Source organism: Castor canadensis, chromosome 10 (genome assembly GCF_047511655.1).
Source record: "Castor canadensis chromosome 10, mCasCan1.hap1v2, whole genome shotgun sequence".
Lineage (NCBI taxonomy): Eukaryota > Metazoa > Chordata > Mammalia > Rodentia > Castoridae > Castor > Castor canadensis.
Window position 1 is genome coordinate 57,110,427 of NC_133395.1, and position 27,874 is coordinate 57,138,300.

The 27,874-nt window shown below is 36.7% G+C and overlaps 1 protein-coding gene across 14 annotated transcripts in view; it reads right to left on the minus strand.

Annotated features, from left to right (window-relative positions):
* Positions 1-27,874, minus strand: part of Enox1 (ecto-NOX disulfide-thiol exchanger 1) — a 554,869-nt gene that overhangs the window by 240,014 nt on the left and 286,981 nt on the right. For 4 of the 14 annotated variants that reach the window (XM_074043341.1, XM_074043327.1, XM_074043328.1 and 1 more), the window contains exons 3-4: positions 12,500-12,622; positions 12,065-12,177 (exon numbers count right to left, since the gene is read on the minus strand). The exons of the other annotated variants lie outside the window; for them this stretch is intronic. Coding sequence is in view for 3 of the 4 variants with exons in the window: in XM_074043327.1 (XP_073899428.1) it covers positions 12,065-12,177; positions 12,500-12,622 (236 nt within the window). In the remaining variant the exon portion in view is untranslated. The remainder of the gene's footprint in view (positions 1-12,064; positions 12,178-12,499; positions 12,623-27,874) is intronic. 14 annotated transcript variants of the gene reach the window in all.

Sequence of the window (27,874 nt, forward strand, 5' to 3'; positions counted from 1 at the left end):
AGTCCGAAAAGTCCCAAGATGTAAAAACATAAAATACAGAAAGTTTTAAAATTTTTAATTAAAAAAAAATTTTAAAAACACAATTCATACAAGCCTGGCTAAAACATCACAGGTAAACACAGAATTTCTCAAACTTACTGTACATAGGAATCACTAGTGTCTTTTGTTAAATACAAGGTCTGATTCACTAGACATGTGGGAACTGAGACTGCGTTTCTCATACAACTTTGTTGATGTTGGAACCACACTCTGAATAGTTACTAGTAAAATTATCACCAAGAGCTACTCTCTGAGCCACCTTCTACAGGGAGAAGACCTACCCTGAGCCAGCCACTGAGAGGCACTGAGTGCACATGTCTGATCTTGGGTTCCTTGAATAACAGACTATGCACAGGAAAACTTATACCAATTTTATAAACAAGGGAATAGAAAACTCAGGTGACCTAAGTGACCTACCCCACGTCACTTAGCTAGCTAAAGGTTAGAAAATATAAATGTATCTGGCTTAAAAACTCATTTCTCCCCTCCCACAACATAAGTGCAGATAGCACCTCTCTTATGAAGAATAAAATGTCTCTGTTGGTAAAGGATTTATAAAACTTTTAAGTTCATGGACCTGAATAGAGCCCCATTTACAACCTGACTTCTGAAAAAGAAGAAAAATTAGGAATAGTATTACCTCTGGTTAGAAGTAAATGGTGCTGATTAAATAATCAATCAAGTTTACTGCAAAAATTCACAAAACACTTTCAAAGGATTCCTTATTAAACTAATACTTTATTTTTAAAAAGTGATACCTATACATGGTAAAATAATTTATGTCAAAAAGTTAGTCTTCCTCTGACAAGCCCATAGTCCTAGAGTTCTACTCCTCAGACATATCTACCTTGGGTTTTTCTAGGCTTCTAGAACTGTTCTATACAAATAAGATCTTTTTTCATGCAAATTAATTCAGCCAGTCATTCCAAGAAACTGGGGGGCAAGCAGTGACTAAAACAGACAAAAAAAAAAAATCCCTCATGCACTGTATGTTCTAGTAAGGCAGCTAAATCACAAACAAGTAAATTACATATTATATCAAATAAGGATAAATGCTAACAAAGAAAAGGCCAGGGGAGCAGGGGATGTTTGCAGTGATGAATACAGCAGTGAACGAACGTCTCACTGAGTAAAGGCACGAAGGAGGACACCCTATTTCACACCCACTTTTTTCCATTAGCAATATGTGCTAAAGGCCTAACAGTGTCAGGGCTAACAGACCTAACTTATTCTTTTTAAACCCTTTAGGCTGTTCTACTACTGTTCACAGTACTATAATAGTACTGGCATTTTGTTATTCCCACCATGGATATTTGAGAATAATCCTGTAACAATTAGCTGATCATTTGAGTGGTTTTGAAGAGATTTGGTGTTTGTAATGTAAAGCCTGACTGAACACACAGAGACCTGAACTAAGAGTGAAAGCTATGGATCCAAGTCCTAGCTGTGCCATTCCCCACCTAGGTACTGAGAATCTATCGATGTCCTTTTCATATTTGTGTTCTTGCCTTAAGAGAGAGTTTCTCTTTTCCTGCGTCTCTCAGGTGGAGCTGTCATCTGCCAGGTTCAAGACAGGGGTTTCTCCACCAGGAGGCCTAGGTGACATCCTGCCTGCAACCTCTTCCTTCATGCCAGGATACATAGTCAAAAACTTAAACATTCACGCTGACAAGTTTTCCATATTTCCTGCAAAGGAAGCATTAGCAAACAATTCAGGGAACAGCTTATCCTATGGACTCTGGGCAGGAGTTCTGTCCTTAAAAGGACAACACATAAGCTCCCTTAAAACAAAACAATCTTTACTTTCCAGTAATATTTATTTATGCAGATACAGATGTTTAGCACTGGGCCATATGACTGAACAGATTTCACATTTAATGGAAGATTAGTTTATTCATTTAATTAATATCTGAGGCAGTACCTGGACTATGTCGGTATTCTTCCAGGCACTGAAACAAAGAACAAGCATGAATGCACTATGGTTCTGACCTTGTCACCTTCTGTTTTGCAGAGAAAAGACAATGGAAAAAAATCACCATGATTCAAATCAGTGTGGTACCTGTTGCCAAAGGTAATACAATAGGAGTTAAAAGAAAGGGGAGAACACTGTCATTTGGAGGTCCTCACAGATCCCTCAGAGAAGAATCTGAGCTGAGGGGTAAATAGGTGTTCAAGGTACAGATTGGTAAAGAAGACTCTGGAAAGGGGTAAGAGTGTGAGTATATGCTTATGTGTTGGGAAAACAGAGGGTGAGTGAAAGGTAAGCAACAATTTCACTATATGCAAAGGCCCAGAGGAGGGAAAATACAGACATCAGAAGGGGACTCTGAGTAGTCCCATATAATTTAAATCTACAATGTTGGGAATAGATATAGATAGCAAGAAATGTTGAAATAAGACTGGAAAAGGGTCCTGGGTCACCTACTTACTGTGTTATTAGACATGGGATCAATGAATTCTGAAAGATATTAAGAAAAGCATCAACAACTTCCTTTTTTTTTTGGCTAATCAATGGTCTTACCCAGTGCAGGAAGACTCCCTGCCCTGTAACCTAACTTACCCCACCCTAAGGAGGTTGAATCCTATCAACAGAAATCACTGTGAACTCTGATCTGTTCTATTTAACTGCTGTATATATTTTGGTATTTCTTAAATTATACTTTTTAGATATTGCCTTACCATCATGCAAAATAAGTAAAATTTAGTGCTCTTATAGCATCACTCCCAACAAGCTCTATGTACAGCACTTTTCTCTGTAGCTTGTAGGAAAAAGGTACACAAGAGAAACATTTGCTGAGACCTTGCGTGCCTGCAAATGTCTTAATTCTCCTCACACTTGTTAACTAGTTGAATTGAATTCTAAGTAAGGTGGCATTTTCTCTTAGAATTTTTAGGCTGTACATCATTGCCTTCTGGGTTCCAGTGTTACAGTTGAGAAGTTGCATTTCATTGGTAACCCTGACCTTTGACATGTGACTTTTAAAATCCCTCAGAGGAGTTTTGGAATCTTCTGCTTCAATCCTACTGTTATAAAAACTCCCTAATAAAGAATTCTAATGAGGATCACATCCATTCTTCTAAGCACTGTCTGGCCATTTTAAATCTAGATATTCCTGTTGTTTGTTTGTTCATTCTCTCTCCCTCTTGCTCCCATTTTTGTAGTATTAAGGTCTTGCTGTACTGCTTCAGCCACATCTCCAACCCTTTTTGCTCTGGTTGTTTTGGAGACAGGGTCTCGCTTTTTGCTCAGGCAGACCTGAACCACAATCCTCCTATTTATGTTTGCTGCAGTAGCTGGGATTACAGGTGTATGCCACCATAACCAGCTATTGGTGAGATTGAGTCTTGTGAACTTTTTTTGACCTGAAACTGTGATCCTCCAATTTCAGCCTCCCTAGTAGTTAGGATTATAGGTGTGAACCACTGGCACCTGGCTCTGTTGTTCTCTTTTGACACCTCTTCTTTTATTGTTTTTTGATACTTGTCTCTCCACAATTTTTTCTCTTTTCTCTTTATGGATATTCTTTGATAAAATGCTGAGCCTCATGAATGGAACCACTAATCTTTTTACCTCCACCTCATCTCATCTCCTACTATGTCTGTTAAGCTACTTTCTAGAAAGTTTACTTGACTTTATCTTCTACACCTCTGAATGATTTTAAATATAATCTTAAAAAACTCTTTTTTTCTGACTGCTCATCTCCTCTCTCTGCCCCTCTCCCTCTCTCCTTCCCTCCCTCCTCTCTTTCAGTCTGTATAATTTATTATATATTTTATGTTGGGGGCAAATCTCAAATAGCTAATAACCTCTGACTATTCACTTACATTTATGGCACTGATATATTTCTTCCTATCTATCAAATATAATTAAAGATAGAAAATATATAAATTCATTTACATTCAAGGGATGGTAGGTCCAGTTTCTAAGGAAAACCTTAGTGGGACAGGGTGTGTTTATTACCTGGAGAGTATCCCTTTGAAATACAAGGGCAGGGAATTAACTATTTTAGTAGGGACTCCAAATGTCAGTTTAGGGCTATTCATTTTTTCCAGATAGGAATCTTCAAACCCTTGCCAGGAGCTGGTCCATGGCTGCAGGTGCCCTAGAGGCTGTGTTGGGGAACAGTGCAGAAGGGTCCTACATGCCCACTTTGGGGATATCCACATCCTCTCCTGGGCCTGGTCCCTGGGTACAGGGCATCTCTGATCAATGCAGCCCAGGACACTCTCTCTCAAGCCTTAAGAAAGTGTGGCAGGGACTGGCATGGAAGTATAAGATGGGGAAGTAAGCAGGGTCTAATTATGCCACATATCATGTTCCTCTATCACCAGTGCCTCTGATAACCACGTACACTCATCCTGCCTTTTCCAGCCTCGCCTCTCATACCCTCAAAGCCCCCACAGTGTCCTGGGGTATGAATCTGTAGCTTCTCTCTACACACCTAAGCTACTCCTCAGTCATCGTGTCATCCTCCAAAAACTGGCTCACATCTCTTGTTCTCTCTCACTTGCTGTTTCTCTGCTTTATAGTTTTTCATTCTTTTCTATAATTTTAGTGGGATTTCTTGATTAGTAAGATATAAAAGCATGTGTTCAATCTAACAAAAAATTCTCAGTCTTATAATTCTTCTTTATGGTTATATGTACTTATTATGTATTTTTCTAGTCTAGTTTGTTTATCCAGAGAACTTTATGTGTCACCCCAAATCACCTACTAACTCTCTCACAATGACTTTCAGGGAAAGTATTGTCAAAATCATCTTAACTCTCTGTTATTTTCTAGAGGGCATCAGACCAAGAGAGGGTGACCTCCTTTCATAAATTTACCTTTATAGTATCTCACTGTTATCTTTGGCTTCAGAAGTTTGGACCAGTAATCAATTTGAGGCAGATGTCACATCCATTTTTCAAAATGTAGGAAGGGAAGGAAGGAGGAGTTTTCTACTTCCATATTTAGGCATTCTATCCCTGTTAAGCTGGTCACCTGGAAGCCACTTGTCAGCCACTGAAGGGTGGAGGGGAAAGTGTTTATAGGCAATTCAGGAGAGCAATATGCCAAATCGGGGTAAAGGAGGCCTGGACAAAGAATCAAGGGAAGTATTTCAGTCCGGATCAGTTTCCTAAGCTGTTAGGATCCAGTTTGTTTAACTGCAAGATTAGAAGGATGGATATAGCCCCTCCAAATATTCATGATAAATAGTACTGAGATTTGATAATTATGAAACACACCTCTCTCATCTCATGCCCACCACTCTCCCATTCTTGAAGCTCCACAGTATATATTAGTATATTCAAGGCTCCTGTTTAATTTTGTATTACCTGATATTATGCAAACTTATTTTACTGTAGATCCTCTTTTTTTTCCTTTCAGGTAATATTCACTAATATACTATGGTAAAGACTGAATAAATTAATCTAAAAGCTCCCACCTTAATACATATTTTCTGTGAGTTTTACAATTTTTACTTACATGTTTTTATTAAGGAAGAAAGGAAAACATAACATGCTGAAAATTTATTTACTGATGCTTCCTCCCATAGCAGCACATAAATTTCAGAATGGGAGAGAAAAATCTTTCATGATTTCAACAAAACTATGTATTTCCAGTATAGCCTAATAGCTCCTCTCTATGTAGCACCATTCATATTTATGACAGCTGGGCACCCAATACTTGGCTTAACTGCTGTATAGTTGATTTGATTTGGTTATGAAGACAGTCAGGTTGCTGGGACACATCTGGAAATTTTGGCAATGAATGAATGAAATGAATCAACCATGCAGTGACCGGACTGACTGCTCAGTGATCAATGTCATGGGAACCAAACAACTGCAGGATAAACCAATCCTTAGGCTGCAGTGCTACACTATGGCATCAAAACACAACTCAAGCAGGCATTTGTGATGAATAATTTTTAATGCTATCATTATATATTAAAGCTTCAAAATTATTTTCATTAGTAAAATCCTTTCACTTTTTCTATCAATCTGCCAACACTTACTATTATCCCAAAGGAAGGGACTATGCTAACTGTTGCTGGGAATAAAAGAATATGTAGCAGAAAAGAGGCTTCAAAGATCTGTTAGAAAAAGGTCTAGGATCCAGAAGCTATCTGTCAGTAACTTTCCAGGTAACCTCCAACAAGTCTTTATTTTCTCATTTGTAAAAATAACTATCCTCAAGGAACTTACAGTTAAGTTCACTATAGGTTCAAATCTTATATTTCAAAAGTGTTGTTATCTATGTAGCAGAGCTAAAAGTGAATGAATATTTTGATCTTCTTTAATTGCATCCCATAAACCCCCTTCCTTCATTTTAATGGTGGGAACTCTGTGAAAACCTATTGTTATGTTTTCCTTTTTTCTCTCAATATGTCTTTCCTTTTTCTCTTGCTATATCTCTTTTCCCTCAAGACTGCTAAGGTTTTAAAGTGCTCTTATTATTTGTATCTTTTCATTTAAAAAGTGTACCAAAAAGAACAAACTTTCCCTTTTTCTCAAAAGGAAATTTATAAAAAAAGACTTTGTAGTATCCAAAAAGCTGAGCATGTTGGTAGTAGAGTGACCAACAGTCTTGGTTTGCTCAGCACTGAAGGATGGCTTACTGTGGCGACCACAAAGGGACCTGAAGGATAATTTTAAAAGTGATGCAGAGACCCTCACAGAAGGAAGTAAGTGAGACAAGATGGGGAAAAATCAGTGCAGAGTCAAGTCTTTTCTTTCACTCTTGCATCATTTCTTATTGCAAGGAGGAGATCGAGTTTCCAAACAACAAAGGACTGTCTAGAAGTAGTTTGTGAGAAAGCTCCAAGGAACTGAGACAAAAGTCTCAGGACCAGACTGTGCCTGTCTGAGTTGACATCTGGCCTTGTGAGAAAGCTCCAAGAAACTGAGACAAAGGTCTCAGGACCAGACTGTGCCTGTGTGATTTGGTATCTGGCATTGTGAGAAAGCTCCAAGAAACTGAGGCAAAGGCCTCAGAACCAGACGTCCAGAAAAATAACAGTGCTCAAGGTTCCCCAGATGCCTTCATGCCCTTCAGATGTAAATAAGAAGGTTATGCTGACCGTGCGCTTCTCCTGCTTCTCTGTTCCCATTTTAAAAGAGACATAACAAACAGTTAATTTTAACTGTGCTTCCTTGTACTAATGTAACCTTGATACATAATACTTGACAAGCTTTTTCTGACCAAATACTCTCTGTGAAAAAGGAATTTACAAAAAACAAGAATGATCTTCATTAAAGTGACTATTGAACACAACTTGATATTCCCCCCATCTGTTCTTGATCCAGTCACCCAGGTCCAGCTGATAAATGACAACAGCCCACTATGTGGGACTTTTGTGGCCACCTTGAGTGGTAGCTTGAGAGAAGGACTGGATGTGGCATGGGTACCACCATCAGAGTTACAATTTCAATCCCCTTAATAGAAGTACTCTTCTTTCATTGCTAAACAGCTGTAGAAAGCAATCAAACACCAGATGGATGAATGGATTTAATGACCTTTAAAGCTTCCTTTATCCCACGGGATCTCAATTCTGGCTTCTTTTTAGAATCATCTGGTTAATGTTTTAAAAATGATACGACTCCCTGACTTAATAGGTCTGAAGGCAAGTCCCTGTCAGCAACATATATGTTTAAGTGTCCCAGCTGAATTTCATGTTAGCCTCTGAAACAATATTATACATACATTGTGATTCAACTGATAGGTTTAGCAAAAGTTGTTCATAGCAAGGAAAAAAAAATCCACTTCATGGTCACTGACTTTTAGAATATTGCACGCAAGTTTCTACCTCACATTGAAAACAAATGAGAACACACAAACTATTTATATTTACTCACCTGTATTTATTCATTTACATGGGTGAATAAATGTTATATGCTTCTCTCCTGCCATGTTTGCATTCTGACCACGTATCACCACCAGCTATTGACATCTTTTCTTTTTAAACAAGAAATTGTGTTAGGCATTGTGGCATCATGATATTAAAACGCAAGATTTTTGTCTTCAGGGAGTCTGTGGTACAATATATGAAAAGTAACTAAATGATCAAGGAAAATGACCCCAAAAACAGCTCAAAGAGTAGGTGGTCCTAGTCTGAGATGGTCAGGAAATTGCATTGGTAGATGGGATTTCAAGAGGGTCTGGAGGACTGGTAAAATTTCAACTAGATGGTCATACAAGGCATTCCACATGAGAAAAGCAGTTGGAGTGGGTAATCAATCAGATTATTGAATTTGAATATGTAGACAAACAATAAAGCTCACATCCTGAGCAACACAAAGTACATCTAAGGATGTATGTGACTCTGTATGAGGCCAACTACTGAGCAAGGCAAAGTCAACCCTATCACTGTTGTGGTGATAACCACTTAAAACACGAAAAGGAGATTCGTCTGGCCAATGATACACAATTAGTTCAGCATAGTGACCAGTTCAGTCTATAATGCAGAAAATAAGCCACTGAACAGCAACAGCACGGCCCCTTCCCTGTCATGCTGGGTCCACTGAAGAGACTTGATGACCCAAGCCTCAAGACAAATGCTGTACAGATCCCTGGCACATCTTGAGCTTCATGCTTGATCTGCTCTGATGATGTTTAATGGTGAAGGATAGATTTCAAACAACAATCATGCAAAGGTACATGCTATTTTTAATGTCATGTTAGCAACAAATTGATCGTTGATCTTCAGATAACTTTTATAATGCAATAGCCTTTCCTCTAGATTTTGGAATTAAAGTACCACTGTTCCTAAAATAGTTAATTTTCATATTTTTTCTAATAGATGGTCTTCATGCAAGGTATTAACTAATGCTAGTGAATGATCTGCATATGCATCAACTCAGGAAGTCAGTTGGCAAAATTAACATTTAGAAGTAGGCACCACTGGTTATTTCACACATTATTAACTTATATTACAATTCAAATAAGCTTACAGATGGCAAAAAAAAAATCTCTTCTGTAAAGTGATCTCAAACATAATAGGCTTAATCAGAGATAAATTAAATTAGGCAGCCATGCATACTACAGCATATTAATTCTGAGTAGTTATTAAATACATTTTCTCTTATCAGTGGCATGAACAACATTATACGCAAACAAATTCTTTAAGAGGCTAGCAAATAAAGTTTATGCTTGGGATGCTATGTGCCTGACATTTCCCCCATGCCTTCTTAAAATGATAATCTTTTCTGCTAATAATGGCACTATGTTAAGTCCCCATAAATGAGTCAACTTCTCCCCCCCCACAATTAAGCAAAAGAATAACACATGGAACTGCCACGTATTTTGGATTTTTCCAAAGAGAACTTTTCTACTTTCTATGGCAATTTTTAAAAGAAGACATTAATGAATAATAGTCGGAACAAAATTTGCCAAAATATAAGGTAGTGAATATTCATTATGTTAAAAATTGATGCCTCTTGCTGTACTCTGGGTAACCTATGTTGCCTTAGAAAACTCAAAGAAGGAAATTATTATGGTTGAGTGCTATTTCATAAACAAGATCATACCAATCTTTCTTTCTTTCCTTAAATGGTAGTAATCTAAACTGGCAAGCTAGCACTCAGATTCCACAAGCTAGCAAATGGTGCTTTTTTGAAAGAGAATGAAAAGACACATTGAAGACTTATACACCTCTTTTCCCCCACTCTTACACACTCATGTTACTTTCCTTGATGTTCTTTTGCCATATTATCTTGTACTGTTATTAATCAACCAGTCCCTTCAATTTCTGTATGCAAAAGCAATTCAAATTACTAGGCATGCCTCCCCACCCCTGCAAGTCTGAGAAACATTTGACATTCTTTGTGCTTTGCACATTTGAAACTCAATGTAAGGTGACAAGAACATTAAGCTGCCCAGTGAACAAAATGTGAAACTAATCACTATCTGTTCTTAGCCATGGGTACAATAATTGGCAAATTAAAATGCCCAAGAATAGCTGGCCACCTGCATCAGAAAGCATCACCTTGGAATGGCTAATGAAGATAAATGTATGCAACTAGCTTTACTGACAACTATTTGAACAACCAGTGGACTGGAAGGGCCACAGCACAGAACTTAGTTCATTTACTGTACCATGCATACTATGTAGAACTTTTATTATTTTTAGTAAAAACCTTAACCACTCTCCAGATTGTATATACACATACTGGTTGAATTAAGACTACTATTTACTCCTCAAAATCCAGTGCTTTTCTTTTTAAGCTGGTAAACTAGGATCAACTTCCTTATTGATTATAGAATTTATTGCTTTTGTGCCAGGTAGATTCAGATAAATTTAAAGGCTACAAAAAAGGAAATAACCAGTTTTAGCAAACTTGCCACTATTCATTTATTCATGCATCCATTCATCCATTTATTGAACAGTTACTATGTGCTTGATATTTGTCATGGGGACATGAACATCTCTGTAGGGAGTGAACCACTGCAGGAAAGATGCAGTCATACAGCATGCATGCAGGCAACCAGAAGGACTAGGTGCAGTCTGGGTGTGGTGGTAAACGCTTATAATCCTGGCACTCAGGAGTCTGAGCAGGAGAATCATGAGTTCCACACCAGCCTGGGCTACATAGCAAGACCCTGTCTCAATAAATAAACAAACAAATAAATTTTAAGGGACTATGTGGTATACTAGAGAATGATTTCAGGATATTCCTTCCCTGACAGCCTTTCAAGAGAAGACTCACTCTAGTTGAATTCTGAGATTTTGAGGGTGACTAAGCTTGAGAATGACCCTCCAAGCTGAAAGAAAAGCATGTGCAAAATCAACAAGAAGGTCATTGTGAGAGACCTGAGGCAAAGAAGTTGTCTTTAGAATACCTGACGGAAATAAATATAGGGGTAAGATAAAAGCTAGGCAAGGGTGAGAAGAAGAAAGTCCCAGAAACCATGTCAAGGAATTTGGACTTAATCCTGTAGAGCAGTAGTTTTCAAAATACATGCAGGAGAAACCTGGGGTCCTGGGAGGGAGGGAGGAAGGAGGGTGTAAAAAGAGGGAGGAGAGTTAGGGTCCTTAGAACTCAGGCCCTGAGACCCTACTTCAGCCACTGCAGTTTTCCTTACTGTTGTTGCTATCATTTTAATAACTTTTAAATTTACAATAATTTTAGATTTACAGGAAAGTTGTCAAGAAAATACATAGAATTCCTCTGTATTCCTTCTCCATTTCTCCTTACGTTAACACCTTACTTACATTACTGTGGCATGATTGTCAGAGCTAAGAAAATAACACTGTTGCACTACTGCTAACTAAACTCCAGGTTTCATTTGGATTCCACAAGTTTTTCCCACTAATGTTTTTCCCACTACTGTTTTTCCCTCTGGTCCAGGATTCAGTCCAGGATACCCCATTGCACTGAGTCATCAGGTCTCTGTAGGTCTGGGATAGTCCTCAGTCTTCCCTTGTTTCTCTGACATTGATACCCTTAAGGAGGAATGGCCATGTATTTTACAGAATGTCCCTCATTTTTGGGTTGTTGATGTTTTCCTCAGGACTGAATAGGGTTGCTGGAGGAATATCACAGAGGCAAGGTACATTTTTCATCATGCCACATGACTTATCACTGGTGATGTAAACCATGACTACTTCTTTAAGGTAGTGTTTACTAGGTTTCTCCTCTGTAGTGTTACTATTTTTCCTTTTTGCAAAACAGTGACTAAGTACAGCTCACATCTATGAGAGAATAAGCTTCTTTCTCTACAGGGGACATCTATCTCTACTATTTAGAATTCTTTCATAAGGAAGTGTTGTCCCTTCTACTCCATTTATTCATTTGTTTAATCATTATATCAGGATGGACTCAAATACATTTATTTTTTTCCTTTAGTTTTTAATCAAACACCATGCCATTATTTTATTGTGGAAATTGCTCAATTTTGGTCAATGGGAACTCCTTTAGGTAAGTTTATATATCCCTTTGACATGCCTGCATCCTTTTATTTTTTTGAGCACTTAAAATTCTAGGGACTTATTTTTTTTACTGCCCCAGCCATAGAATCAGTCATTCTTCCAAAGACCCCTACCTCTTATTGTTGAAGGATGACGTTGAGGAGCCAAGAACTGGACACTGAGTGTGCAGAGGAGTATCACTGTTCCCAGACCCTCTCCGCAAAGGGGCTCAGGCACACTCAAACCACTATAAAATAAAAATTTTTACATTTTATCTGTGATATTAGAAATTAGGCTTGTGAGGGTGCTACACTATGAACTACAAAACATTACCATGAGTTGTTAAAGAAAACTTGTTCAAGCAGAGAGATATATTCGTGGATTATAAGGTTCAATATTAAGATATCAATTCTTCCCAAATTGAATCTTAGTATCAACATATTCCCAATCATAATCTCACCTGGCTGATTAGTTTAGAAATTAGCAAGTTAATGCTAAAATGTGCATAAAGTTTTACAAGAAGTAGGACATCTAAATGCGTTTTGTAAAGAACACAAATGGAGACTTACTATGAAGCTATGGTGATCAGTACAGTGTGGTACTGGCACGAAGAGGTACAGAATGAAGGTGACAGAGTAGAGCCCAGAAACAGGTGCACACCTATAGGGTCATCTGATTTTTGAGAATAGCACCTAGAATTTCAATATGAAAAGGCACATTTAACAATATGGAAAGGCATATTTAACAAATAGTGCTGAAAATATCTGTATAGAAACTAGCCCTACCCTAAACTCACATAATTAATTTATTAATTAATAATTCAATATGGTCATAAATCTAAACAGAAAAACTAAAACTATAAAGTTTAGACCATGGGACTTTTTTGATTTTTATGGATAAAGTTTTTTTTTGATGATATATAGAAAAAAAAAACCATGAAAAAAGATAGTAAATTAGATCTCAAAATGCAAACCTTTTGTCCACCAAAAGACATTACTGAGATATTGAGTAGGCAAGCTACAGATTGAAAGGAAATACTTGCAAAAGATATATGATAAAATACTGGACACACACACACACACACATAAAACTCTTGTACTTCAGCAATAAAAGTACAAAGAACCTATTTAAAAATGGGAACTTGATTTTAATAGGTACTATACAAAGGAAGCTAGGACCAGAAAGGACATGAAAATGATCTCAACATATTGGTAAAGGAAAATGCTATAAATCATGATATAGTATCACCACAAACTCAGCAGATTGATCAAAATGTCAAAGACTGAGAGCACCATATGTTGAAGATGTGGAACTAAAAAGATTCCATTTTTTTGGTGAAAATGTAAGATATGGATAAGATATGGCTAAGAAATGGCAATTTCTCCTAAAAATAAACTGACATTATCTATGATCACAATTTTACTTTTAGACATTGCCCTAACAGATATGAAAGTCTATGCCCACAAAAAGATTTCTAAAAGAATGTTCATATAAGTTCATTCATGTTAGTCAAAACAAGGAAAGAGTTCAGATGTCTATCAATAAAAGAATGGATTAACCAATTGGTAAAATGGAATAGCATCCAACAACAAAGAGAAAAGAATTATCAAGCCAGGTGCCAGTGGCTCATGTTTATAATCCTAGCTACTCTGGATCTGGAGGCAGAAATCAGGAGGATCTCAGTTCAAAACCAGCCAGGGCAAATAGTACCCCAGACCCTATCTCAATAACACACATCACAAAAATAGGGCTGGTGGAGTGGCTCAATGTGAAGGCCCTGAGTTTAAGCCCAGTACTGCAAAAAAAGAAAAAAAAACTATTAAACTCAGGAACAGATTAATCTAAGAAGCATCCTGCTATGTGAAAGAAGCCTGACATAAAGAAGTGTATATGGACTCATTTATTATATACTCTTTTATGTCACGATTCACTCAGATAGTAGGATAAATGAGTCCACATATATATATGAAGTTCTAGAACAAGAATTGATTTATACTGGAGGTGGTAGTGGGGAAAGGAAGGGCCACAAGGGAACTTTCTAAGGTGATACAAGTGCACAGGTATATATATTTGTCCCAATCCAAGAAATACACATTTAAGAACTGTGGAAGCCAGATATGGTGGCACACACTTGTAATTCCAGCACTCAGGAGGCCCAGGAGAGGCAGGAGGATCATGAGTTTGAAGGCATCTTGGGCTACATAGTGACTTTTAAGCCAGTCCAGGCTACACAGTGAGACCCTTTCTTTAAAAAAAGAACTATGCATTTTATCAAATGTGTATTATGAACTCTAGTAATGATATACATGCCAAAGGATTTAGGGAGAAACATAGTGATGTCTGCAACTTCCTTTAAAATGCATTCAGAAATAAGATGGGTTCATGGATGGATGGTAATAAGGATAGACTGAAGTATCACAGTGAGTATGTGAGTGTTCACTGTAAATTTCTTGATGAATCATGGCAGATATATGAGAGTTCACTATAAATTTCTTTCAATTTTTCTGCATGGCTAAATATTCATAATACCATGTCAAAAAATAAAAAGAATTCTTAAAAGCTACATCTTTCACAATAAAGAAAGGAAAGAAAAAAAGGAGAAAACAGTTGCAGATTCACAAATTAGTAACCACATTTCTTAAAAAGTCAAATACTAAATTTCCTTATTTACAAAATGTAAGTACTAAATAATATCTCCTATCCAGGATTGTTAAAGGGTTATAGATGTTAATATGTGTAAGAGGAGTTCCTGTTATAAATATCACTAAGTAAATGTTTTAGCTACTATTTTTATAAGCACAGGGTGCCTGTGAGTATAAACCCACAAAAATAAAATTTCTCAGAAACAGGGGAGGACAATGTTTGTACACTTTGTTAAAACAATTGTTACATGTGTGGCATAGATAAAATCAGAGACACCAATTTTTTTTTCTGTACATGAAAGTCATTTATTAGGATCCCTAAGTGAATGAGCAAGTAGAAGGGAAATATTACATTTGAAAAAAGTCATAAAAATATTTTTAGAAACGGTATTTCCTTGATTTTCATTCCAGGAAAAAGGTAACACATGGCATGGAGCATGCAAGGCCCAGAAAAGCAAGCATGCCAGATGCCACAGCAATAAAGAGTGGGGCCTTGGAGATAGAGCATGGAAGGAGGACCTGGAGTATTACATCCATGCCCCTCCCATCTGAACACAGCCTGTGGAAGCCAGAAGATTTTGGAAATTCACCTTTGTAGGCCACCTTAAGTTAACTTTCTTATTTCAACAATCATTTAAATTGCAGCCTCCTTTGAGCCATGTTCTATACATGCTTTCCAGGAGCTAGGCAAAATGAAGCTGCATAAGGAAATTTTAGGAAAAAAAAGTGTCCCATGTGTAGTGTAAAAAAAGGTTAATACTGTTTTTGCAATATTCATTTCGAAAGTAAAATTTTGGCATTTTCAATCAACAGATTAAAAGACAGCATATTTTTACAAATGACAGAAATTCTCAGCAAAAAAAGGCAGAATAATGCCTTATATGTATTATGTCTCATTTTGCTAAGGCAATCATAAGTGAAAATAGGTTTTAGTAAATTATATTTTCTATGGAGTTTATAAATATTAGCATTTTAATAGATAGATATTTTAATGCCAGTGGAATTTCTTGACATCACAGTTTAGCCATATTTTCAATGAGAAAACTTAGCTTCAGAATGTTGAAAGTTAATTGTTTTGTCTTATTATAACTGTCATCTTTTTTAAAAAATTTTTTACTGTTTTATTATTCATATGTGCATACAATGCTTGGGTCATTTCTCCCCGCTGCCCCCACCCCCTCCCTTACCAACCACTCTGCCCCTCCCCCTCCCCCCCACCTCAGTACCGGCAGAAACTATTTTGTCCTTATCTCTAATTTTGTTGAAGAGAGAGTATAAGCAATAATAGGAAGGAACAAGGGGTTTTGCTAGTTGAGATAAGGATAGCTATACAGGGAGTTGACTCACATTAATTTCCTATGCATGTGTGTTACCTTCTAGGTTAATTCTTTTTGATCCAACCTTTTCTCTAGTTCCTGGTCCCCTTTTCCTATTGGCCTCAGTTGCTTTTAAGGTTTCTGCTTTAGTTTCTCTGCATTAAGGGCAACAAATGCTAGCTAATTTTTTAGGTGTCTTACCTATCCTCACCCCTCCCTTGTATGCTCTCGCTTTTATCATGTGCTCAAAGTCCAATCCCCTCATTGTGTTTGCCCTTGATCTAATGTCCGCGTATGAGGGAGAAAATATGACTTTTAGTCTTTTGGGCCAGGCTAACCTCACTCAGAATATGTTCTCCAATTCCATCCATTTACCAGCGAATGATAACATTTCATTCTTCTTCATGGCTACATAAAATTCCATTGTGTATAGATACCACATTTTCTTAATCCATTCATCAGTAGTGGGGCATCTTGGCTGTTTCCATAACTTGGCTATTGTGAATAGTGCTGCAATAAACATGGGTGTGCAGGTGCCTCTGGAGTAACCTGTGTCACAGTCTTTTGGGTATATCCCCAAGAGTGGTATTGCTGGATCAAATGGTAGATCAATGTTTAGCTTTTTAAGTAGCCTCCAAATTTTTTTTCAGAGTGGTTATACTAGTTTACATTCCCACCAACAGTGTAAGAGGGTTCCTTTTTCCCTGCATCCTCGCCAACACCTGTTGTTGGTGGTGTTGCTAATGATGGCTATTCTAACAGGGGTGAGGTGGAATCTTAGCGTGGTTTTAATTTGTATTTCCTTTATTGCTAGAGATGGTGAGCATTTTTTCATGTGCTTTTTTGCCATTTGAATTTCTTTTTTTGAGAAAGTTCTGTTTAGTTCACGTGCCCATTTCTTTATTGGTTCATTAGTTTTAGGAGAATTTAGTTTTTTAAGTTCCCTATATATTCTGGTTATCAGTCCTTTGTCTGATGTGTAGCTGGCAAATATTTTCTCCCACTCTGTGGGTGGTCTCTTCAGTTTAGAGACCATGACCATTTCTTTTGATGAACAGAAGCTTTTTAGTTTTATGAGGTCCCATTTATCCATGCTATCTCTTAGTTGCTGTGCTGCTGGGGTTCCATTGAGAAAGTTCTTACCCATACCTACTAACTCCAGAGTATTTCCTACTCTTTCCTATATCAACTTTAGAGTTTAGGATCTGATATTAAGATCCTTGATCCATTTTGAGTTAATCTTGGTATAGGGTGATATACATGGATCTACTTTCAGTTTTTTGCAGACAGCTAACCAGTTTTCCCAGCAGTTTTTGTTGAAGAGGCTGCTTTTTCTCCATCGTATATTTTTAGCGCCTTTGTCAAAGACAAGTTGGTTATAGTTGTGTGGCTTCATTTCTGGGTCCTCTATTCTGTTCCACTGGTCTTCATGTCTGTTTTTGTGCCAGTACCATGCTGTTTTTATTGTTATTGCTTTGTAATATAGTTTGAAGTCAGGTATTGTGATACCTCCAGCATTGTTCTTTTGACTGAGTATTGCCTTGGCTATTCGTGGCCTCTTGTGTCTCCATATAAATTTCATGGTAGATTTTTCAATCTCTTTAATGAATGTCCTTGGAATTTTGATGGGAATTGCATTAAACATGTAGATTACTTTGGGGAGTATAGCCATTTTTACTATGTTGATTCTACCAATCCATGAGCATGGGAGATCTCTCCACTTTCTATAGTCTTCCTCAATCTCTTTCTTCAGAAGTTTATAGTTTTCTTTGTAGATGTCGTTCACATCTTTTGTTAGGTTTACACCTAGGTATTTGATTTTTTTTGAGGCTATTGTAAATGGAATTGTTTTTATATATTCTTTTTTAGTTTGTTCATTATTAGTGTATAGAAATGCTAATGATTTTTCTATGTTGATTTTATATCCTGCTACATTGCTATAGCTATTGATGGTGTCTAGGAGCTTCTGAGCAGAGTTTTTTGGGTCTTTAAGGTATAGGATCATGGCGTCTGCAAATGGGGATATTTTGACAGTTTCCTTACCTATTTCTATTCCTTTTATTCCTTCTTCTTGCCTAATTGCTCTGGCTAGGAATTCCAGTACTATGTTGAATAGGAGTGGAGATAGTGGGCATCCTTGTCTAGTTCCTGATTTTAGAGGGAATGGTTTCAGTTTTTCTCTGTCAAGCTGTAAGTTTGTCATATATAGCTTTTATAACGTTGAGGTACTTTCCTTCTATTCCTAGTTTTCTTAGAGCTTTTCTCATGAAATGGTGTTGAATCTTATCAAAGGCTTTTTCTGCATCTATTGAGATGATCAAGTGGTTTTTGTCTTTGTTTCTGTTAATGTGGTTTATTATGTTTATTGATTTTCGTATGTTGAACCACCCCTGCATTCCTGGGATGAAGCCTAATTGGTCATGGTGAATGATCTTTTTGATGTGTTGTTGAATTTGGTTTGCCATTATTTTGTTGAGGATTTTTGCATCAATGTTCATTAAGGAGATTGGCCTATAGTTCTCCTTTTTGGAGGTGTCTTTGCCTAGTTTTGGGATAAGTATAATATTGATAACTGCCATCTTTTAAGTTGTCTCTTGAGATATAAAATTCTAAGAAACAGTGATCAATGGATTTTTATGCAGAATTTTAAAATAATAGATAAAACACTTTAAAATTGAACAAAAGTACATTCCATTCCTTTAAAGGGTCATCTTTTTTTTAGTGGGGGGGTTTATGCTGTTAAACTTTACAATGGAATTTCAAATATTAATTGTATTGTCTTTGTGTATGAAAATTTTCAAATAAATGGAAACAGTGTCAGAAAAATTGTCTAAAAAATTTTTGCTTGTAGTATTTATTCAAGTGTTGTCCATATTTTGGGAAAGAATCTGGAAAAATGTCTATTTCATGAATCTATGTAGTTCCCTGTCTATTTAAAAAGAACTCTCTTTTCTATACTCCAGTCACATGCACAAACTATGTGCTATCAACAGAAGCTAGAGATGAAATTAAAGCAATACTGGCTGCATCCATTATTAATGCTGGACAATAAGGAAGAGAAGCTGGTTAGCAATTACCCCTCCTCCCCTTATCTTTTCCCCTCTTCTCTCTCCCAGGCTGGGGGTGCAGCATGTCTGTTCTCTACAACCTCTTTCTCTGACTGAAGACACAAGCAGGGAGCCAGGTGCCCTGCACGTTAAAGTCTTATTCTTCTTCTCCTTGAGTGAAACCATATTGTTAGGAAGAAATAAAATGTTATATGTAAACGAAAGTACTCAGTCACTTAGAAGTCATCTTTCTGGCTTACACCTGTACGGCTGTAGTCTTAAAACATCTTTTCAATTTAGATAGCAATGAATTTTTCAAAGACGATCATTAGGAGACCTATATTCAAATTAAGTTTATCACTGACTTAAGTGAATTCACTACTGATATAGTTACTTATTGCTGGTAAAAGCCCAAACTTTCACAGTACCTCCAAGAGTGGGTCATCTTAAGAGTAAAACTATTTAGGGGAGACTAGGGATTCATGAGGGATGGAGGGTATTTGCTATTATCATAGAGATTTTCATGTACCACAAGCTTATTTTTCTGTTTTTCCTTGAGCATTTACAACTCCCCTTGAAATTAAACATCACCTAATTCCAACAAGTGTGCTCACCCTAGTTCATCCAAATTAAAGAGGCTTTCCTGTATTAATTTTGTCTCTTATATAAGCATCCTTGAGACTTTGTCCTTAATTATTTGTGTGTATGTCTCAAGTAATAAAAGCACACTTAAAATGTAAGATTTTTGTGAGTTTCTAACACTTACCAGCTTTGCTTCCTGCCTTAACCTGTTAACCTAATTTTTGTCTTCTCAACACTTGGGGATGATGTATTATCTTTAAATTCTACATAGTTGTTTCTGTATAAAACAAATTCAGGTTTCTACTGATTCAAAATGAACTTGCTCATCTTGTCTGAATTAAAAGCCACATATCTTTTTCATTTTTCCATTCCATTTCAAATTATAATGGATATTTCCTTTTGTTCTTTTGAGGAACTGGGGTTTGAACTCAGGGCTTTCCAATTGCTAGGCAGGTGCTCTACTTCTAGAGTCATGCCTCTAGCCCTATTTTCTCAATTTTTATTTGAAAAACTTATAATCTAACACCATGACAAATCTTCTGCTAAGCTAGTTGGCAGTCTCATTACTACTTTAAAAATTCATGTAGACCCTGAAATAAAAAGAAAAGAGAGAAATGTAGGATGACAGCAGGCCTGTCAGTAGACATGTTTCCTATGTTCCCCAGCAGCTTGATCTTCTTGGCTGGCATCAAAACCAGTGCCTCCACTTCAGCTCCAAGATTCCTATATTGGGCAAAGTTATCCTTGAATGTCAGAAGAGAAATAAAGACCTTCCAAGAAAAGCACAAACTAAAGCAATCCATGACCACTGAGCCAGAATTGCAGAAGATATTTACAGAAACCCAGAGAAAAAGGAGAAGGCAGCAGGGAAGGCTCCAGGTCTGGGGGTAATCTGAGCTGCGTCGTGATGGAAAAACTGGGAGGCAGATGGATGGATTATGTCCAATTTGTTGGAATTCGACTACATTTATTAATAAATATAAATATATAAATAAAAACACCCAGTATTAATAATAAATAAAGCCAAGACCACCAGTAGATCTATCTGATGGATATTACGATGGATATTGAAAACTATCATAAATGTACTGTTAAGAAAATAGCACTAGTCACCTCATAGTAGGAATGCAAGTCCTACCCCAGAACAAATTCTCCCTAAAAACATGGGAGCTAAGACTGAAAGGTGTTTCGCTGCTGATTTCGTACATCACAGCCTAAGCTCTGCTGACAGGCAGGAGGAGCAGCGATAGGAAATGGGTGTCAGAACTTCTGACAGAAACCCTATATTCTGAGGACTTATATTCAGTTACAAAAGTCTACTGAAAACTAAGCTTGGCACAAATCTTAGCTTAGTAGAATGCCATCAAATACAACAATAAAGATTAAAGGTATGTGGGGGGAGGTTAAAGCCCTGTAAACTTAACTTTCAGAAATGACCAGGGCATTGTCAAGGGAAACCAAGGAAGCTCTCAATACTTATTAATATTTTATACAGGAAATTACATATGGAAAGTGACAAGATCATTTAACTGTAACAATTTCCAGTATCTCAAAGGGAAGGAATAACTAAAAAGAGCAATTACTGAACCCAGAAAAGGCTATGCCAGTTTTAGAAATAATTGCTTTTCCTACTGAATTTTTTTAATTGTGATTTGTTATTTGTGGTGGCAATTAGCTCTGCCCATGACCATATACAAAAAATATAATCAACCAAAAAAGTTTTAATCTTTTAGAATGGCAAAACAAGAAGAAAATTTGAAAATAGCCTAAACTCTAAGGTATACAGTTCTTAAAATTTTAATGTAGAAGACACTTTTCTTCAGAGCCTTAAATAAACTGGGAACCGATGCTCTCAGTTAACTCTGACCTTCTATTTGTTTTTGATGTCAGTTTTCAATCATAGTGGTCTAAGGGATGAAATTCAGTATTTCAGTGCGTAAAATATGATTAATAAGAATTGTTAAATATTCCAAGCCAAATGACCACATAACATCTACAAATATTTACTACTATAACCCCTACAGATATTCATTACTTTGTTGTTTCACTTGATCATTCAAAAAGATTTATCACAAGGTAAACAAAACAGTCCACAAAGCAATCCTAAAACCTCTGAAAAAATACAAATATATATTCACTTGAGAATTTTTGTTAGCTCTTATTTTGTAAAAGTACCAGACACTAAACAAACATTTACAATGAGATAGGTCTGAAATCTTTAACAAGATAACCAAACTTTTTATAAATCATGGACATTTCTCTAACATTATTTTGAAACAAAAAGAAAAAAGGAAATTTTTTTCTTGGTCTAATGGAAGAAAAAAGGCCCCTAAAATGAGCTGACCTCTGAGATAATGGAGTGAAGAAGAATGTGCAAATGTACTTTGAAAAGCATCTCTTGTAGATATCGCTCAAACTTCAGAAGTGCAAGACTGGAAATAATCTTTCTTTCTTTCACTCTCTCTAGTTTGCTTTGCTGTATTTTCTTTGTCATTCCTCACTTTTCAGACACAATTATACTGGACTGAGATGGAGCTGGTGAAGCCACACTAAAAACTGCTCATTAAAAAAATGATAGGAAAAGATAAAGACACATCTAAGAGTAACAATAAACAAAACAAAATAGAAACTGTGGGCAAGAAGGAAATGAAAGGTTTTGTAGTAGAGGGCAGAGTACAAGTGTCTCCCAAGTGTCTCCTCTCGGGCAGGTGGGATCCTGCCGTGTCACATTGTAAGCTCATATATCAACTGTGAAGAAGAGACACAGGCAGGCAGATGATTGTCCAGAGACAGCCAAGACCAGTAAATTTTCTGTTCTGAGAATGCGGACATTTTATAAGTGGAAAACTAATGGTTAACTACTAAGAGTGAGTCAGATAATCCATGTTTTAATAGAGATAATTCTAAAAACTAGTGAGGAAAAAAGTTGCAAAGGTATATGCTTAGTACGATCCCTTCTACGTAAACTTAATACTGCATATAGAAAGAAACACAGACACATTAATTATGGATACATGTATAATAAATAGAATAATATACAGCAGCCTTAAAGTGATATTACCTCTGGAGGCAGGAACAAGAAAGATAATGGATTTCATTTTAACTTAAAAAAATTAAGAGAGATCAAGCAAACATAGTGGCACTAACATTTTAAAATATGGGAATTGGCTACATAGGCTTTATTCTTTTCTGTTGGTTTGAACTACTTCATAATAAAATTAATTTTTTTAAAATTTGTTGTTAAAAAGAGGTATAGAAATTCAGCAACTAGAAGAGGTCATTCTTATAAGTCTCATTTTCTTATTTCTGAGTTAGGAATGTGCAAGGCTGACTATTTTCTATCTTCAGAAAGATGAACAAAGGAGAGTTAATGTAGAAGAAAAGCTGTCCTTGATATGAGAAGCCGGTGGCACTTTAGGCAAACGGATGGTCATTTCCAGATGGAAGAAAATCACCTGAACATCATTATATGGCATTCTCTCTTTAGGAGAGTGTTTCATCTCATGCACTATTCATGTGGGTTACTCTTTTTTCTTCCTTATAGGGGTATGGATTTAAGATTTCAGGGACACAGTTAATGCATGACACATATTCATTGCTTCTAATTGTATAATTAGAGCCTGGATTATGGAATAACAATTTGCACACTTAAAAGTATTGATTAGTTATGTAAGACCACACTGACTTTAAAAAATGTCTCTCACAAAGACTTTCTTTTCTTTCAAAATTGCTAATAAACATTTTTGAATATAATTCCTAAAGATCTCATTCATGGGATATTGGGGGTTCCAGCAGGAAAGGAACCTACAATTTATTAACTTTGGATCATGTGTAATTCTTAGAATTAAGGATGAGGAACTAGAGAGCATTTTTTAATTATAGTAAAAAACAAGTCTAAAACATTTCACTAGTGAGGCAAGAGTCTCTAGAATATATTGTTTAATATGAGGGGTAGAAATATATCACAGAGACGAGTGGTATTATACAGCACACATTTTTCAGGAAAAAGGAGATTCTGTGGATGAGGATTAGATATACATCCACGATAAGAGGGTATATTGATCCATAATTTTCAATATTACATCCTTGTATTTTTTATTATATGCTATTTTTCAGCTAGTAGAGGAACGTGTTCTCATAAAGCTAATATTTATTCTTCCATGTTTATAGAGCCAGCAGTGCATTTCAGGAAATGAGAAACTCTGAGGAATCAAATATAACTTAGTGTCCTGCGCACAAAAGATCATGGGACAGAAAAATCACTATTTTTAAAAACCTGACTCAGGAACTAAGTCATAAAGCTTTAAATAATTAAATAACACATCATAACAGAAGTCCCTTGATTTTATTTTCTCTTTCTATAAACGTAGCCTTTTATAATGATAAATCTTATCATGTAACGTAAATCTTATCTCCCCATTTTACTAGACAGCAAAGAATATGTTTCTTTAGTCTTGTTCTCATTTTCATCTTCGTGCTTACTGGGTATATTTTGTGGAAGCTAAGGGAGATAGATACTAAGTATAATCCCATGAAAACTGAGATGTTCCTACTCAAAATATATGGATCCATAGTCAGGAGTTCTTCACATTTAGTTATTAAATAACTTTTGAATAAGGGAATTCAATCACCTCTTACATTAAATCCAAAGAAAACAGCAGTGAATGAGAATTTGTTTATCTGTGGAGGGTTTAATCCCCATATGGTGTAGCTGTGATGCTAATTGTTGCTAGATTCCTCACAAGTTGAATGTATTTCTGTTTCCCAAGAAGATATGCCTTTTAAAATGCAGATGAGGGAACACTTTACCAAGTGGGTGCCCCCTAAACTAAGAGTGTTAATCATGCTAGCAAATTTGCAGGCTTATATCTAGGTGTTCCTAATTGCAACAAGGGAAATTTAATGGACTTCAGGTAATCCAGCCTAGGAGTCACTCCTTCTAAATCTTTTTATTGCTTAAATTTGGCTAAAAAGGGTCCAATTAGCACTGACTCCCACCTGATTTGCTTGTCACTCCCCTCCAACATGGGATCAAATCAGAACAACTAGGGCATCTAATCCCAGCAACAAGGAAAGACAGGGACAAATTTTATTCCAGTGACAAGGGACCATTCAGATACAATTCAAAGAAAACTGTTCCAATAAGAGGGGAAATTGTCAGACTGCAAATGGAGAAACTCATGCCCTGCCCATCCAAAAGAAGTAACTTCGAGGTTCATAAGCATGATTACCTAATGCCCATGCTTGTCTACCTTCTAACTGGACTGGAACTTTGACCTTGTCTTCCATCACCTGTTATACTATAGCTCCAAGAGAAATTCAGATGCTCCTTATTAAACTTCATATTAATATCTTAACCAGGTTTGTCTCCTCTAGCCTGCAGGCTGTAAAACTACAAATGATGCAACTCAAGGGCTAAGTGCTAAACTCTTACACTTAGCATGGCTCTTCCTCCTTGAATATAACTACTGTGGTTATGTTCTGCAAAGGATCCCAGCTATCCCCATCAACAAACAGCAAGGACAAGAGACTCCTGACCTCTACCTATGTCCCATACCAGCAGGAAGTAGCCAGAATAATTTTGTGTTCCCATTCCCTAAAAGATTTCAGGGTCTTTAGTCTGAGTGGGAAACATTAGGTAGCAGTTAGCCATGAACTATGGGATACATAAATGAAGCCTAAAATAGAGAATTCTTCTCTGAGAGAAAAACATTTAAAAGCCCCTGCTAGGATCCAAATAGCCCACCAAGGTCATGGGATGTCACAGATGTTTTTGAGTCACCTGCCATCATGTAGGGCAGCATCAGTACCTGAAATAAGAGATCTTTTACTTAACAAAATGAAGGTCCAGGTATGTATGTCATATCTTTGGGGTCAAGTGGACCCACTAATAGTTGGTACGTTGTAAATCCATAGATTACTTAACATTCCAAGCCACTTCCACCTCATAAAAACTGGTGCCAGGGTAAAAATAGTTGTCATTTCATTCTCTATCTAGAGATGACCTGCTTTTAGTCTATTAAAAGTGTACTCCCTTCCTAATAAACTTTACTATCACTTTCACTACAAAAATTTATAATTAGAAAGGAAGAAGTAAAATCAACTGTTTGCTAATGATATACTCATATGTAGAGAACCCTAAAGATTTCCTATAACAATAACCAGTAGACTAAATTCAGCAAAGTTGCAGGATAGAAAATCGATACCCAAAATAGCTGTATTTCTGTATACTAACAATAAAGAGTCCAAAAACAGAAATCAAGAAAATAGCACCATTTAACACATCAGAAAAAACAAAATAGGGATAAACTTAACCCAAAAGGCAAATAGTAGTAGGATAAAAACTACAAAATATTGCCTTAAAAAAAAAACAACTTAAAAAGACACAAATAAATGGGAAGATAGCTCATGTTCATGGACTGGAGGACTTAGCCTTGCTCAAATGTCCATGCTAACCAAAGTGATCTATAGATTCAACACAGTCTGTACCAAAATTCTACTCTTTTTACCCTGTGATGTTAGGAAAACTGAATATCCACACACAAAAGAATGAAATGGACTCTTATCTTAGATCAGACACCAAAACTAACCCCCAAATTATTGAAGACTTAAATATAAGACCTGAAACAACAAAACTAATAATAGAAAACATACACAAAAATCTCCACCATATTGTTTTTGGTTAAGCCTTGTTCCACATGACACCAGAAGCAAAAACAGAGACGCTGGATTACATCAAACTAAGAAGCTTCTGTGGAAAAAAAAGGAAGCAATCAACAGAGTGAAAATGGTACCTTTACAGAAGGTGAGAAAATATCTGCTCACCATGTATCTGATCAGGGGTTAATGTCTAAAATATGTTTTATTTTTATTTTTATCATCATATTGTTATTGTACTGGGGGTACATTGTGACATTTACAAAAGTTCTTACAATATGTCATACTTGAATCCACCCCTTCTTTATTCCCCCTCTCCCCATTACTGGAATAATTTCAACAGGTATTTAAAAAAAAAAAAAAGAGGAATGTGACACAGGTTACTCCAGAGGCACCTGCATACCCATGTTTATTGCAGTGCTATTCACAATAGCCAAGTTATGGAAACAACAAAGATGCCCCACTACGGACGAATGGATTAAGAAAATGTGGTATTTATACACAAAGGAATTTTACTCAGCCATGAAGAAGAATGAAATCTTCTCATTTGCAAGTAAATGGATGGAACTGGAGAACATCATTCTGAGCGACGTTAGCCAGGCTCAGAAGGCCAAAAATCGTATGTTCTCCCTCATATGCGGGCTTTAGATCTAGGGCAAATGCAGCAATGTGGTTGGATTTAAGTCACATGCTAAGGGGAGAACACATACGGGAGGTATGGGGAAAGGTAGAAAACCCAAAACACGAAAGCATTTGATGTCCCCACTGCAGAGGAACTAATGCAGAAACCTTAAATCGACAGAGGTCAACATAGTTAAAAGGTCAGTTAGAGATGAATCAACTTGGGTTGTAACACATTTGTACATGGAAGCAATGCTAGGAATCTCACTGTATAGCTATCCTTATCTCAAATAGCAAAAACGTTTTGTCTTTCTTATTATTGCTTATGTTTTCTCTTCAGCAAAATGAGAGATAAGGGCAGAACAGGTTCTGCCTGAAAGCAAGGGGTGTTGGGGAGAAGGGTAGGGTAGGGGGCAGGGGGAGAAATGACCCAAACAATGTATGTACATTTGAATAAATGAATTAAAAAAAATAAAAAACTCCTGCCACTCAATAGCAAAAACAAGGTAATAAAAAAAATGAAAAACCCTGAACAGACATTTCCCCTAGGCACTGATAAATAGCCAGTCACAGGAGGATAAAGGCTGCCTGATTCCAGTCATGCGGGTATCTAGAGTAGTCAAACTAACAGAAGAATAAAGTAGAATGGCAGTTTCACAGGCTGCAGAGAGGGGATAAATAGAGCAAGTATGGAGGAGTTCCAGTCAAGCAAGATGAAAAAGTACTATAATCGAGTCCTCACAGAACACATTTACAATGTATATATTACTAGCCATGCACTTAAAATTTTGTTAAGGGGTAGAGTTCATGCTTTGTGGGTTTGTAAAACCACAATGTTATAGAAAAAAGAAACTGGATCCTTGGGTGCAAAAGATTTAAAATAAACAGACTTGGCCAGGCTTGGTGGTACACACCTGTAATCCTAGCACTCGGGATGCTGAGACGGGCAGATCTTGAGTTTGAGATCAGCTTGGGTTACATGGAAAAACCCTATCTCAACCTGTGCCCCGCCCCCCCCGCCGCAAAAAAAAGCCCAAATAGACTCTTATTGTGTCAGACCATTAAGTATTTAGGTAACT